The sequence below is a fragment of the Scomber scombrus genome, chromosome 17 (assembly GCF_963691925.1).
Source record: "Scomber scombrus chromosome 17, fScoSco1.1, whole genome shotgun sequence".
Lineage (NCBI taxonomy): Eukaryota > Metazoa > Chordata > Actinopteri > Scombriformes > Scombridae > Scomber > Scomber scombrus.
In genome coordinates this window covers 27,605,001-27,621,135 of record NC_084986.1, presented here as the reverse complement: position 1 = coordinate 27,621,135, position 16,135 = coordinate 27,605,001, and the positions used below count along the sequence as shown (strand labels likewise).

Here is a 16,135-nt window from a genome sequence, read left to right as displayed (position 1 = left end):
GATGCATTCAGTCTCTCCTGGCTCATGATGCTTATAAGAAAAGCTTGAATTCTTTTGAAGGTTGAGAAGCACCTCTCAGTTTCTGCTGTGGTCATGAGGGTGGTGATGAGGATATCCAAGATTATTCTCCATAAATAACTGGAATAGTACTATGACAGAGTTGGGTAGGGACATTGGGTAGACATTCAAGCTGTTGCTCAGTGCTTCTTCAGAAAAATGCCATCTTGTACTGTTCAAACCTGTCCCCCAGCAGCAAGGTGGCAATGACACAGTGGTTTGTGAAGGAGAAGCATTCACTGGTGTGTCCCAGTATGGTTTCACAGACCCACACAGAGAACAATTAGAACAAATGTAGAGATGACAAAATACCCATTTCACCTTCATCACCTAAAGCTACCAACAGGCAACAGTTCCATATCTAAATATGGAAGTACTAAACTTGTTTTAACTGCAACTGTTACATTCTTTGAAGTCATAAAAAGAGTAGGAAAATATTAGCTAACGCCAATGTCATTTATAGAGCATTCTGCTGCCATCTCCTGGCCAAACTGAACACATGTTACTGCTGAAGATGAGGTAAAAAATATCTTAAAAATTAAATTCCCGCAGTTGAGCCCATACTAGTGAACCACACTGATTTTAAACAAGGCTTTATTTGCAATACAGTACATGCAGCTCAATAGTGATACAGGTGTGTGTGTGCATAGAGAAGTTGAAAAGTATTCTAAATAGGGATTAGATATTATTTTATACCATGTAACAATCAAGGAGGGACACAAGACATAGCAGGTGCTTTTGGTCATATTATGCCTCTCCTCTAAAATTGTGTTATTATTATGAACATCACACAAACTACTTATTTGATAAACTTTTAGACATATGTCATTGAATAAGATGAAGAAACAGGAAGACTTTTTTACATTGGTTAGAAACAAGGGGAGGGGGTATTATGATTATCTCTAACACAAGATAGCAGGAGAAATAAAGGTCAGATGAAGATTTACACCAAGAGAAGCACATCATATTTTTGATGATACACATTGTATTCTTCTTCAGTAATGTGTTGTCATTCAACAACAGAGGATACAGCAACCTTCTCAAGAAACTCCTTCAATACTCCATCAAGGAAGGTATAACGAAATCCACCAACCCACAGAATATCTCAGGGTTACTGTGGTTGTTACTCTCATCATGTCCAGCTCAAAGGACATCACAACATTTCATGCAGTCTATTATTCTGGTTTCTGTTGCCTCTTCGTAGTGCGTTCTGATACAAGATATCAGTGAGGCATACATCACTTCCCTAGCATCAGAACGACTGTGCCCCCTATTGGGTGAAAACAAGCACTGTAGAAGTGCTGGGGCCAAATAAGGTAAAATAAGTGGCAACATGCCTAAAAGCTGCTGCGTTGCATTTTGCACGTTCATATCATTTTGATATGATATGCATAATGGAAAACGGTCTGTGGCAAGTACTTGATTTTAAAGTCCAAGTAGTGAATGTCAGGGCTGTGCACAGACATTTTGAGGGGCACGTGCTCAAGCCAAAAAAAGAGCATTGATAAGTGGATGCATGTATTCACATTTTACACACACACACACACACACACACACACACACACACACACACACACACACACACCAATCAGAGCAACTTTGATCAACTTTACAATCAACAGGGAATCAATCAAACTGTCAAACTGTGTCTCATCAGGACAAATTCTGCAGTTTTTTAAATAATGAAATCAACATGAAGTACATCTAAATCTATACTTCAGGAGGTAAAAGTTCATCAGGTTGGCCTTTGAGTCCTGTTCACCAAGACATTCAGACTCTTTCTCAAAGTGTAAATCCCACAGAAAGAATTAAAAAATTTAACAATCAGTCTCACAGTCCTGGTCCTGCTTCAGCTGTACCAGAAAGGAAACTGCAGAAAGAGATGGGATAGAAAGAATAGGAGGAGGGAGAGGGAGTCATACCACCATTAAAGATGGCTGGCAGACTGTGATTTAAGTGTGGGGTGCAGGGAGGGGGGGTTTAATAGAACCTGCAGCTAATTGCTCTGGTAGCATCTTAAAACCTGTCTCCCCCAAAAGCCCTTGGAGCCTGAATACTGCTGCTAACAGAAGAGCTGCAGGTACAGGAAGAGAGGAGAGGAGAGAGGATAGGAGAGGAGACATATCCAAATATGATTGCATAGACTATTAATCGTGTAATTGTATTGTCCCATTTCCGGTTGCCGGCGTTTATGTATTACTGATAGTGTTTTTGCTCCTGTCAACCTTGTTAATTTAAGCTATATTTAATAAGTGAAGTGGAGCAGGTGGAACCAAATGCATGAAACTGTAGGAAGGATTAACCTCTTTATTCAAAGCTCGAGTGCAGACAAAGTAAAACCGAACTGTACCGAACATGTTGAACCGAACCAACACAGAACAAAAGATGCAACAAATCTGAACCAAACCACTAACTGAACTAGCGAGGAGGTGGGGATATGGGTGAAGAAACTCAATCAGGAGAATCAGGAGATGAATGGGAGAATGGGAAAGAAGCTAATTGGCTGAGGGAAAATACAGACAGCAGGGCAGGTAGCACTGTCGTACGGGGGGAACGAGAATAAACAGCAAAGGCAATAGCTGCTCTGTGCTGAGGACTCAACTTCATTCATGAGTTAAATAAAAGCCTACCAGGTGTATTGTACAAGTCAACAATTTTTAGCCATAATTGTTTCGCACTATCTTATTAATTTATGTTTAATTAAGAAGTAGACTTTCTTTTCTTGCGCCACTTTTGGAACTTACAAAGTTCGGGTGTATAAAAAATGCAACATGTACAATCAAATGAATACATAGTAGTAATTTCACGTTTCTGTTTTAAATCCAAATTGTGTTTGCATTACCTGAATGTCATAAAGCTAAGTCTAATTAGGTTTCCTCATCTGACTGTAAGTTGATTTGGATTTTCAGATTCATTGTCATTTAAATGTTCAAATTTTTAGCTAATTCTCCTTTTTTCAATTGGTAGTTACACAAATAACTCTAGTTCCAAGCTATTTAGCTTAGCCTCACGGTGGAAACAAGAACCTGTGTCAGAGGTTTCTGGTTTTACTGTCCAACTTGAGTTTAGCTGAGCTGGTGATGTCATCATTTGCAATGTCATCATTTAAGTGTGCTGCATTCTCCACTTCTTGAGTTTGGACTACAAACCTGTCAAGTTTGAACATCCCAAATATACGAGTTTGAACCTGGTGTCCTCTTTATTGAGAGAGGCCTCTTGACTTATCTTGACAAGGTGTTTTACCTGTGAGTGACAGTCTAGGACAGATGGTCAAACACAAGTTGAAACTATGTTCCCTGTCGTTTGTTTTTGAAAGGGGCGCAGCATGCTTAGCACAGAACAGTGAGTAAGAAAAATGCTTCTGCAGTCTGTTGATAGGATTGTTGATGAGTATCAATGACTCAACGATTACTTGGCCAAGTGCTGAGAATTCTGGCTCTCAAAAGTTAATTTCACTCTGTTTTGGAACAAGATCTGCCCGGCTAATTGGACTTTGAATATGGCCAATGACCAACAGCTGAAGGCTGTCAGCTCCTGAGTTATGAGTCTTATAGTTGTATGAGGGGAACCAGTGAGATGGCTGGCTCTTCAATCTTACTGGAAAAAAATATAGACAGAAACTTAATGGCTTGACTCTACAGCTGTGTCAGACATTAAAGGATAATATAGGTTTACTACGACATATTTCTGTAGTTTGAACATCATCCTTGTCCACCGAGCTACATTATGGTCATTGAAATCTGGGAAAGTAGCAAAATCTTTGAAGCAAAGTCTGGCATGAAAAGTGTGTATACACAGTTGTGCTGTGCAGGGACCTATGGTTTTCACATCTCAATTAAGACAAGTTAAGTACACTGTGATCATAATCACTAGAATCGACAGTCAATACTACAGAGTTATGAAGTATCCGTTAAGCTGCAGTAAACAGCAGCATATCATGCTTGAAACACAGTTGACCCACTTGATGATGCTGCAAAACAGTCAAATAAACCTCATGAATTGAGTGAATTTCCATATGGAATTATGTTCTTTAAGAGGTTAAAGATTGATGGAGTTTTTCCCAACATGCACTGCACCAACATTAGGCACACAGTATAACTTGGAGTGGTTGAAATGGTTGAGTGAAAAGAGGGTTCATTTTAAACATAAACACCATGATATTATGTCAAAGAGAGAAGATTGACAAACCAGTCTTACCTCAAGGTCCTCTTGCAGTAGAGTTTTCTGGAGCTTTCAGCTGTATTACTTTGTCTTCATCAGTAGCTGGAGTCTGTGCAGTTGTCACCGATACAATTTGTTCACATGCAAGACCTTTTAAGATTTCAGTTCATGCTGGCTATAAAGTTACACATGAATGTTGATTTTTTTAAACCTCCATCCACTAAAAAAAACTATTAATTGGATCTTGAGTTTGGGATTATTTTAGTTAAACTATAATTGTTCTGACTTCTTGTCTTACAGGTAGGTAAACTTAAGGCAGAAAGACCTGGATGCTGCATTTAAGAACACATATTGAAGTACAGTGTGGCCTCTGGTTACAATAAGCTCTAGTTAGTTAAGCACTAGTTACATGGATTTAGGTTTTCACTGATTCACAGATGAGACAGAGACAGACCAATCATCTTTTCTCCACTTTGTCTTCTCCTGTTTGTGCATTTTCTCCTCTTCTTTCTACATCTGTGAACAGAAAATAAACCCAAACATGAGGGCTGCAACATACAATAATCATGTTCCCTTCCTGCCACAATGATGCACAATCAAATGCAATTTCTGCCTTAATTGGATGTTTACGCCTCAAGTCCCATTAGATGCTATCAGTCACTTCCATAACGAGACCCATAAGATAAAAAAACAAACAAACCACATTCATTACTTCCTGGAGAAAAGGACAAGAATTTCCCAGAAACGGCACTGATTCTTTCAAGGTCATTTAGAGAGATTATCTTCATATGATCGTGAGTGTGTTTGACATGCAGGCAGCCTGGCAGGCTTATCCGTCAAAGATCTACTTTAAATGAATTAGTGGTGAAAACTGAACATGCTGTGACATCATGTGTGTGTCTTTGCAGCCAGTTCCTCGCTGAATTTTTAGTGAACAGCTCATCTGTTTCAGGAGTAATTACAGCTGAGTGAGATTCTTTGCTGTAACATTTTTGATCTAATTAATCAAAATATCCCCGGTGTGTGTGTGTGTGTGTGTGTGTGTGTGTGTGTGTGTGTGTGTGTGTGTGTGTGTGTGTGTGTGTGTGTGTGTGTGTGTGTGTCTGTCCAGCAGACTGTTGTGTTGTGTTGACAGGACAAGTCAGCAACTCACTCAGCCTGATCCTTTTGTCACACAAACACACACACACACACACACACACACACTAACCTGGGAGCTTTGTGGAACAGCAGCACAGTTCTTCCTCACAGTGACCTCTGTGCTCAGTCTTCATCCCCAGCAGCTCAGCTCTCAGCCGTTCACGGCAGCAAGTGAAGGGGTGATCAGATTCCATGGACTGCTCTATCTGGGTGGGCAGCGGTTATGTAGTGGGCTGGCAGTGTTTGTCAGTGCAGTGTAATCTAGTGTGATTACAGTGTCAGTATAATCACAGCCATGCAACCTGTACAACAAACAACTGCTGAGCACATTTCTTTCCAATAACAAACACAGTCGCACAAATTACAGATCCTACAGATGCAGATTATTATCACGTTAAAGGGTCAGTTCACTCAACAACACATTTTCTCATATACCTCTCATTCCTATTCATGCACATAGTCTTGCTTTTATTTGCTATGGGTTTCAAATATTAAATTCATCTTCGAAATTTCTTACCTGTGCCCCAATCTACTGGAGCTGAATAGAATTTTGTAATGCTCACAGCTTTTAAAATTTGATCAATTCATCAGAACCTTGTCTTTTCTAGAAACTGTTTCCTGCTTTCTCAGGCACAGTTTCTTTGATAGAAAGTGATAACTGTTTATAATGTGTTCACTGTAAATTATTAATGATGTGAACGCCACAAGTGAAATTTCATTTACCATCAGGCTCCATCAACTCCCTACATGGACACATATCAGTTTAGGAAAAGGACAAATACTGCTGCTGGGAGTTCAATCATTGGCTCAAAAGCACCTCCACTAATGTGCAATGTGGGTACCAAACTGCCAGCAGCAGAAGACAGCAGAGCTTAGTCTTTGTTCATGGAGAGAAAGTTGTTCAATGTCTCTCTATTCAACTGTTATTTCCCCTACATTTTGATGTCGCTGGTTGAAAATGTAAAGGCCCTGAAATCACCAATTAACTAAACAGAGGCAATAATGATGAGATACATTCTTCTTTCAACTGGATTCATTCATGTTTAAATAGTTTTTCCTGGATGATGGGAGCCACAAATGGATGACGGCCCTTAACCACAACACACCACTTTCAGTAGCCAAGAGGGACTGGGGTTATCCTGGCAAGCTGAATATTTTGAATTGGATGAATGTGAAGCAAGATATTCCTGGAAATGTGCAGCATGCTCAGTCCACTTCTACCACAAATGATCACAGGTTGTTTTGATTATGTATATGCTGTCCTTCTTCTTACTCCAGAGAGCTGAATATGTTCATATGGTTCTGAGCTGATTTGATTTTCTTATCAGTGGCAAGAAAAGATATGAGGCAGTATTCTTATTACATTTTTTTTGACATACTAGTCAAGTGAAAAGAGAATAGAATCACAATCAGATTGTTCTTGATAAAAATTGAAATTTTCTGAGATTTTCAGCATGGATTTAGAGACTATAGTAACCAAAAATTTGTCGATTTTTAAAAAACACATTTGAGAATCAGCAGGGTTGAGAAGTTCAGTGGCACAAAGCACAATATCAGTTTGTGTGATTTTGCCCAGTGTGTGTCTTATGTACCCACTGACTCTCTGTCCCTCGAGGCTGCTGAATTTTGTCATCCCTTGTGGTGTGTGTTTTTTCCATCTGCTCTCAAAAATAATTTGTTCCAGTTGCATCTGCTGCTGTGTGAATGTCAGCGTGTATTTGCCACGGTGTGTGTTTGTGTGTGTGTGTGTGTGTGTGTGTGTGTGTGTGTGTGTGTGTGTGTGTGTGTGTGTGTGTGTGTGTGTGTGTGTGTGTGTGTATACATACATATGTGTCCCCGTGCCTCTGAGCGTGTATGCATGTATGCCTTTGTGAGCCAGACAGAGTGTGTTTGTTCTGTCAGAATCTCCAGACATTATGGAATAGTGAAAGAAAACACCAGAGAAGGAGAACAGTGTTGGTATTTCTGTGTCACTCCCCGTTACAGCTCATTCATCCGGCCTGAAGACTGAACTGAGCAGAAATCCATCGGAACAGATTGAACCATCCACTGCACGGAGATGCATTTTCATAAAAGGAAAGGTTTTCTGCCCAGTTGAATTTCCTTTCGCTGGTGGTGGTTGGTGGGGGGGGGGGGGGGTTGTTTGTTTGTTCAGTCTGGTTTTTCCCTCACCCGCATTTTCCATGAATGAAATGACCTCTCTCTGCTACTGCGACCTTTAGGCCTGACTGGACTCGCGCTGGGAAAAACAAGATGTGCTCTCATGATCTCATCCTCAAACCAGTCACTACTGGTTCAAACCACAGGTTCATTACCACACCAAAGAGTGAAAGAGAGGGAGGGTGGGAGGGAGAGGAGCGGAGCATGGGGTTGCAATGATAGAGGAGGGGGAAAGAGAGAGACAGACAAAGATAAAGAGATAGGGGGAGAAATTGAAACAAAAAAGGACAGAGTGGACGGAACAGAGGGAAAGAGGGAGATTGATGATGATGGAAAAAGAAGGTAAAGGAAAGGTAGAACATTTCTGTATCAGTAATACTGCTGAAAATTACATTTAGTTTAATATAGGACAGAGTAAAAATCTGAGACTGAGATAAGATTTTACACCACACTATATGAAATAGTCCCTGGTTCGAATCCGGCCAGGGGTCATTCCCCTCTCTCTCTCCCTGATTCCTGTCAGCATCTCTGCCAAGTACTGACTAAAATAAAGGCATAAAATGCCCAAAAATACATCTTTAAAAAAAATTGATCTAGAGGCTGAGATATCCTGACTTTTAGTCACTATGTGGATCCAGCTCTACATTTGCCATAATGCAAGTCTTTTGTCAGACTCCTGGCATAGAACATTAAATGCCCCATTCTACAGCTCCTATATTTAATGTAATTTAATAGCAATATTTTCCATGTCCAATCATATGTCCACATACATGTTCTTTATGTCTAAATCAAGGCATGCAAACATTGGCAGCTAATTCATTTAGTTTTATGTGAATTTGTGAATATGCGTTCAGGTTCACCTAATGTTCTGTGTCACAGGCTCAGGAGAACATACAGAGAAAACATGAGTTGAAATACTGAGAGATGGAGAGATACAGGGTGGATGTGCTCTGTGGGCTGCAAATAACAACCTTTGTGTGTATGTGTGTAAGCTTTGGTTTCTCACACTTCCCCCTATTATCCCTCTCTTCCTCCAGTTTGACATCAACCAGCTGATGACCTCAGTGAATGTAAGCCAAAGCCTCAGTCCCATTCACAAGCAGCTCGAGTCTCCCAGCAGTGTCGGCAGCGGCAGCGGCAGCCAGGCTGGTAGTGTCGGCGGGGGCAGCGGTGTGGGCGTGGAGCAGTCACCAGTGGACCGCACTAAAGGTTTCTTCCCCGACGAATCGGAGCCCCTCCTCCGCTGTGACTCCACCTCCAGCAAAGACTCCGCCCTCAGCAGGAACGGCTCGTTCATTACCAAAGGTGAGAGGAAAAATATGTCAGTGCCTCAACAGGTAACTGGGTCACTGACTGACTGTTTTCATAAGTGGCAGAAATAAAGTTACGTCCCAAAGTGTATTTAGCAGAAGAAGCTAGTGGGTTAGGATTAGCTACTTACGTTAAACGTACTTGGCTGCTCCTGCTAGCTCCTACACATCCTACAAATGCAAAGAGCCGGTTTTACATGAGAGAATGGTTAGCTAAGTTGCCAAAAAAAAATGTATCTGATTGGAAGAAGATTCTTGACACATTCCCAAGTGGAAGGTGAGCCATCTAAAATGCTTGCATGTTTTACAGGAAATGTAAAGGTTAGGAGCTGGATGAAACTGAAAACAGTGGGAAAAAATGCATATTTTAAAACAAAAAGTGCATAAAAGCAACAGAAAAAAAAAATAACACTGACAGAAACACAAGTTAAAAACATTCACAACAAAAAATTCACTGGTTCTCTAGACCTTTTTAACTCTCCCCTGTTTTAACCCTCCTGGGGTCAATTTTAACCCGGGAGGACAACAGGTTTAATATCATTTAAATGAGGCCTATTGACCATAATTTATAAAACTATGTGTAAAACCTGTGGTAGTAAGTTCGAATGGAGTTTGCTAAAAAGGTTTAACACAGAATTGGGTGATAATTTATACGTTATGCTTCATAAACAATCAAACCAAACTGTCAACTTTCGGCCGCTTGTATCTGCGATCTCCTTCTTTCAGTCACTACCCAAAGCTCGTGACCATAGATGAGAGTTAGGACGTAGATTGACCGGTAAATTGGGAGCTCCGCCTTCAGGCTCAGCTCCCTCTTCACCGGGACAGTCCGGTACAACACCTGCATCACTGCTGATGCTGCATCGATCCACCTGTCGATCTCACGCTCCATCTTACCCTCACTCATGGGGCAATGACTCCCTCCCAACCCTGAGGGGGCAATCCACTTTTTCCGGCAGAGCACCATGGCCTCCTATTTGGAGGTGCTAGGTCTCATCTCGACCGCTTCACATTCAGCTGCAAACTGTCCTAGTGCCCGTTGGAGGTCCTGATGTGTTGAGGCCAACAGAACCACATCATCCGCAAACAGCAGAGTAGCAATTCTGAGGTCCCCAAAGTGGACACTCTCCTCCCCCCGGCTGCGCCTTTAGATCCTGTCCATAAAGATCACAAACAGGATTGGAGACAAGGGGCAGCCCTGGCCGAGCCCAACACCCAACGAGAAAAGGTCTGACTTACTGCAGAGAATGTGAACACAGCTCTCACAGAGGTTGTATAGGGACCGAATGGCTCGCAGCAGCGACCCTGGAACCCCATACTCCCGCAACACCTCCCACAAGGTCCCCCGAGTGACACGGTTGTAAGCCATCTCCAAGTTTACAAAGCACATGTAGACTTGATGTGCCAACTCCCATGACCCCTCCAGTAACCCCACAAGGGTGAAGAGCTGGTCCACTGGTCCACTGTTCCACGGCCAGGACAGAATCAGCATTGTTCCTCCTGAATCAGAGGTTCCACAGTCGGACTGAACCTCCTATCCAGTACCTGGCATAACCTTTTCCCGGGAGGCTGAATGACCTTGAATTGACCTGACTTTGAAAATAGTAGCTTAACCAAAACCAAACTAAAACAACAAAAAAACAAGTAGATAAATAAAAAAAACTCAATGTCCACATTCTAGGTTTCTTCCTGAACTTTCATCATCATCATCTCATTGCCAAAACCTGAAGGCACACCTGTGTTTGGAACTACCCCATAGCCTTTAGAGTAGTTAATAATAGAGTAGAAAGGGCTTTTTTAATCCCCAGTTTCATTAAAAAAACATCCTAAATGTCCCCTGGAGATTCATTCCCTCATGTCCCACAGAGGAAATGTTTGTCTGCAGTGGCCCGTGCAGTTACACTGTCAGCAGTTTCACATTATTCACAACCCTAGCAAATTTTTCAGACACTCACTAATGTGTCTCATCCTTATTGAAAATGATGTGACAACAGTGCACTCCGTTCCACTCATGAATATGTGGGCTCTAACTGCTCCCGTGTGGTCAGTCGGGGTATTGCTCTTAAATGAAAACCATTTTCTTGTTGTATTTTCAATTGTATTTTGTCAAATTAAATAATATATGAGCAATAATTCCTCATTTTATTTTTAATTACTGTTAATACCTTTTTGTGATATATAGCAATGCCTGGCATATCATGATTTTGAGGTGAAATTTGAGAAAATTCAGACTCATCCAGACTTGTATTGTATAGCAGTTCTACATAATTACATCAGATGCTGTAAATATGTTTGGTCTTGTGTGCAGCAAACACACAACAGTAACATACTATAAGCTTCTACACTATACAAAACAGTTGATTATACATCCAGGATGAATATTAGCGTTCATTCTCAGCTGTGTCTGATGGATGGCCAGCAAGTCCAGTATTTACTACTTTTAGTTCTGTTTTTGTTTCTACCAGCTCCTGAGAAAAATATCTGGCTCTTTAACTGACTGCCAAATGTTCATGTGTGTTCACCAGCTAATAGCTAACTTGCAGTTTGATAGTGGGTAGGTAGAGGACAGCAAGTTTTTTTCCCCCTGTTGTATTTGAAAATGACCCTGACAAAAGTGGTGAGAATTTGTGAGCCTTAAAACCAGATCAATAAGCTGAAAGCAACAATTTGTGGAACTGAGAGGAACTGCAGAGTTTGTGAATTCTTTGTAAGTCCATCACTACAAGCGACCACTTTTCACATTACATAGAATAATCTAATCCATTATTATACTGATTAGTACAGCTTTAAGGTCTTTACATTACAGTTGCCCATCTTCTACCCCTCTCTGTTCTCCCACCAGAAAAGAAAGACACGGTGCTTCGACAAGTGCGTCTGGACCCTTGCGACCTGCAGCCCATCTTCGACGACATGCTGCACATCTTGAACCCGGAGGAGCTGCACGTCATCGAGGAGATCCCGGCCGCCGAGGACAAGCTGGACCGCCTTTTTGAGATTGCGGGAGTCAAGAGTCAGGAGGCCAGCCAGACGCTGCTGGACTCGGTCTACAGCCACCTCCCCGACCTGTTATAGTGGAGGATGGAGGAGGAAAACACACGGACGATAAGAGGCACAGTTTTAAAAAGGAATGTCTAACTTAGATGAAGTATTGTGCAGAGTAAGCTTGGGTTGGTGGTTGATCATGTCACTTTGTTACATGATTTCAGCGGGGTGTTGTAGATAAGGTTATCTACTTCCTCTTTTAAAATCTTTACTGGTACTTTACTCCTCTTTACCTTCAAATCTCCTTCTTCTGCTGTCTTGTGTGTAAACATTATTGCTCCTTAATCCATCCTCTACATCATGATACAGGGTCAAATGTAATCGAAGCCTTCTGAGTGGTACGAGGAGGAGTACCTTCCTTAAATATGTTCAGCCTTAGCAATGAGGCTCAAAAACTGTGCTGAAAAGGAGCTGATATGTATTTACTACATGAAAAAATATAGAAAGCACTTTCCTTATCTTAACTGAATGCCTTCACCTTTAAAGGATAATACTGGTGTTTGTTGTTGTGTGTGCCAATCATGCAGGCTTTATCTGCCTTTACTGATCAAAAATATATATAATTTAAAATTTCACACAGACAATAGAAAATTAGCTATGACACTGGTATTATTCTTGGGGTTTAATGGGTTTGAGGTTATTAAAAGATAAACGATGGAGACCACATTCACAGATATTTTTTCCAGGTGTGGATTGGCCCTGAAATCATGTGCCTGAACTTGTTACATGTTCCTTTTCTTAACCCACGAACCCTCTTTTTTTTACTTCTTGCACCCTCCTCCAGCTGCCTGTACTGTACGTGGAGCACATCACTTATCTGGGTCTTAGCATTTTAGCTTGTAACCACTCTGCAGGGCCAGCAGGGGGCAGCATTAGGCTAGAGGGCGCACCTGCTGCTCTGGAACCAAAGCCATATATCTCAAATATTGGATTAAATGTTTAAATAATTCAATATTACAATTCTGGAGTAATATGTATCTAATATTATGATATATGGCTTTGCCTTGAACTGTTTGCTTTTGGATAAAACTCTAAAATGAACAATTGACTGCTTCTCTGGAACCAAAGCCATATATCTAAAATGGTTTAGATACGTCGCTTTGGAAGCTCTGTCACTGTTGGACTCATGGACAGTATACAATAAATACCAGTACGCACATTCAAATATCTGCTAGCTAGTCCCATTCGCCTCAACAAATGTAGCGTTGATGAAGTGTTCTTGATACATTTTGGAGCTTCTTGTCGGTGTGGCTTTTTGATCAGACCTGAGCGTCTGAGTGTTTCAATGCTAATAGAAAAAACATTTCATGCAGTTGTATGTTGCTACATGCTGTATGTAGTTGATATTAAAATGTAATGATGCACTAATTCTATTTTCTATTGGAGAGGCAGACATGTATTTTCTGTGTCCTTTCTTTAACTGTTCACTAACATTTGATTTTGTCACAACGTTTTCTACATTTAATTTGATTTACTATGTTATTGTAGCATCTTTTTTGTTAGCATTTTCTTTGTATCTCATGTTTTCACGGGCATTCAGATGTATTTTCCCCCCTGCTTGGATGACATGATGACCTGGCAGGGATGTAAGATATGCATACTCCATACTCTACTTGAAGTCTGTCTACTTGTGTTACTTGGTTTAAATGAGGATGAAATAATGTACTCTTTCAGTTCCTTCAAAGTTTGCAAAATAAAACTGAAACTGAAAAGCACCACCAAAAAACCTCATCAACCTTGAGACAGGATTTCCCATGACAGCAGCAAATGATGGACTTTCTTTCCAACAAGCCAGTTATTATCAAAACTACTGTGGTGCTAGATGTGAACTCTCACTGACTGGCCTGACACAGGGGGGCTCAACCCCGGAATGATGACTTTTTAAAGTATTCCAGACTGATTGAAGAAGAGTGAAGGTTGTGCTGCTGTGGACTGCGTTGACGATGGGGATGTTGATGATGACTGTGATGGTGATGATAAGGATGAGGATGTGTGAGCTTGCTCTCCATGAAGCTGTGGAGACTCAAAATGCAGGGTGTGTGCTTTTTATTTTCTGAAGTCTGAAAGGATGGAGGTGAGGTGCAATTGTGGCTCGAGTGGATGATTTCATCAAACTTCACGCGCATAACCAGTATGTTTACTACTATGTAACCTCTTAAAAAATCAACCAATTAAAGCTCAAAACATTTGTCATAACTTTGTGTGTAGTTGTCACATTTTTCTATCCACCCAGAACTTCATTGTGATTTTTTGACTGTTTTAGGTCATAGATGGCCTTGATTTAAAATGTTCAAATATGTGTTAAGGGGCTAGAGTATGTCGAACCTATTCCATAAAGGGCTGTGTGGCTGCAGGGTTTTGTTCCAACCAATCAAGAGCACACACGTTCACCAATCAAATGTCTGAAAAGTGAGATCAGCTGATTAAATGAGTCAAGCCTGGTGTGCTCCTGTTTGGTTGAAATGAAAACCTGTAGCCACACGGCCTTTTGTGGAAGAGTCAGCAACACAGTAAAAAGACTCAACAAGGGCTAGAGGCATGACTAACTACAAAAAAAAGAGTCTACGATCTGGCGATGAGGTGGACCTGGTATGTATGCAGATGTTTACTAATGGTGACTGATAGCAGCTGCTGGCCTGACTGCGTGACACCTGTCTCCACTCCTGCAATCATGCACAGACTCAAGGAAGGAAAGGGTTAGAGATAGAGATAGAGAGCAGATTAGGAGGCAGAAGTCATGAGGTCATGACAGTATGGATATTTTTTAATTAGTTTCACTTCTTAACTCTTAACCCATACCCCTTCCAGACTTTTCCCTAAATATGTTTACAAAAATAATGTAATATATATAATATCATTTACACAAAAGGAAATAAAATGTATGAGCAGCTGATATACATTTTTATATATGCAAATGTGTTTATTTAATTTTTTTATATAAAAAATCAGCGTTCGAACATGTTGTATTCATCATATTCTATAAAATGTTCTCCTGACCATAAAGTAGTGATTGTGAATGTCTTTTTTCCACAAGATTAATCAAACATTTATCAGTGACTGATGAGGAATTTATGAATATGAATTGGTGTAGAGACTAAATATGAGTCAGAACATGAACAGTATGTAAGGGTTAAAAAGTTGAATTGATCCTACCATCCCTGTGATATCTAACTGCAAATACAATGTAAGACGGTGCCACTTTAAAAGTTTTATTTTCATGTTAAGGTCTGGTATACTTAAAGAGATAATAGGGGAGAAGAGATAGCCTTATTAGCACACATATATTTTTATAATAGCATTTTCATAGGATTGACTTTCTGTATTTTAAAGATACTGAATTATATGCCTGGTGATGTTTTTGTCATTGAAAGAACAACAACACATTTAGTTTTTCTGGCATTACAAAACAGGTTCCAACAAATCCCCTAGAACTGTGAGATAAGAATGATCATTTTTTCATTCTACACGTCCCTTCCTCATTCCTTAACTATAACTAACAAAGAATGTGTAAATCTGTTTGGACTTGAACATCCTATACCTACTCTTTTCCTCCATCCCACACTGACATACACTTTTTTTTACAACACACAAGACACGAGCTTAGTCTGTAATGTGTGCTCATTGTCTTACATCTCTCACTTCTCATTTAATTACCTACAATGGGCAGCAGAGAAGGTCAGTGTATCTCTAGTTACAGACTAAGGTGAAGGGCAGTTTTTGAACAGGCTTGTTGTACATGTGGGGTGGGTGTGTTCAAGGTGTGTGGGGTGTGTGTGTTATCTATCAGGCCAAGGACCTGCTAAGAGGTAGAGTCACAAAGAAGCCTTTGATACCCAGCACTTCACAAAGGGTGTGTTATTTAACAGAGCAGAATAAAGGGTGTGCACATGATGGAACAAATCCTGTGTCGGCCATGCTGGAGGTCCAACAGTGACCGGGAAGTGTTTTATGTTTCTGTATGTACAACTCGTCTTTCTCAACTGACACAGTAAATGTATGTGATAATATTAAATCATTGAATCACCAAACTGGATTATTTTTTAGATGTGAATTAGCTAAACAATTGATTTCCTATAGTCTCCAGTAAATGACCATCACTTTGCTGCTGTAATTTGCAAACAAATTACATATAAACTAGTAGAAGCCATTAATGAAATATGAGCAATGGTCTCATACTAACACAATTCATAATGTTTGCTTTGCAAAATGTGGTAACTAAGTGGATAGCTAGCTAACTAATCTTAAGATAACAAATATGGAAAATT

General features: G+C 40.5%; 1 protein-coding gene across 1 annotated transcript in view; it reads left to right on the top strand.

Moving 5' to 3' along the window:
* The window catches only part of tnfrsf21 (tumor necrosis factor receptor superfamily, member 21), a 52,817-nt gene extending 40,440 nt beyond the window's left edge, over positions 1–12,377 (top strand). The window contains exons 5-6 of the mRNA XM_062437245.1: positions 8,556–8,823; positions 11,671–12,377. Coding sequence (XP_062293229.1) covers positions 8,556–8,823; positions 11,671–11,900 — 498 coding nt within the window. The 3' untranslated portion in view covers positions 11,901–12,377. The remainder of the gene's footprint in view (positions 1–8,555; positions 8,824–11,670) is intronic.
* Positions 12,378–16,135: the final 3,758 nt, after the last annotated feature.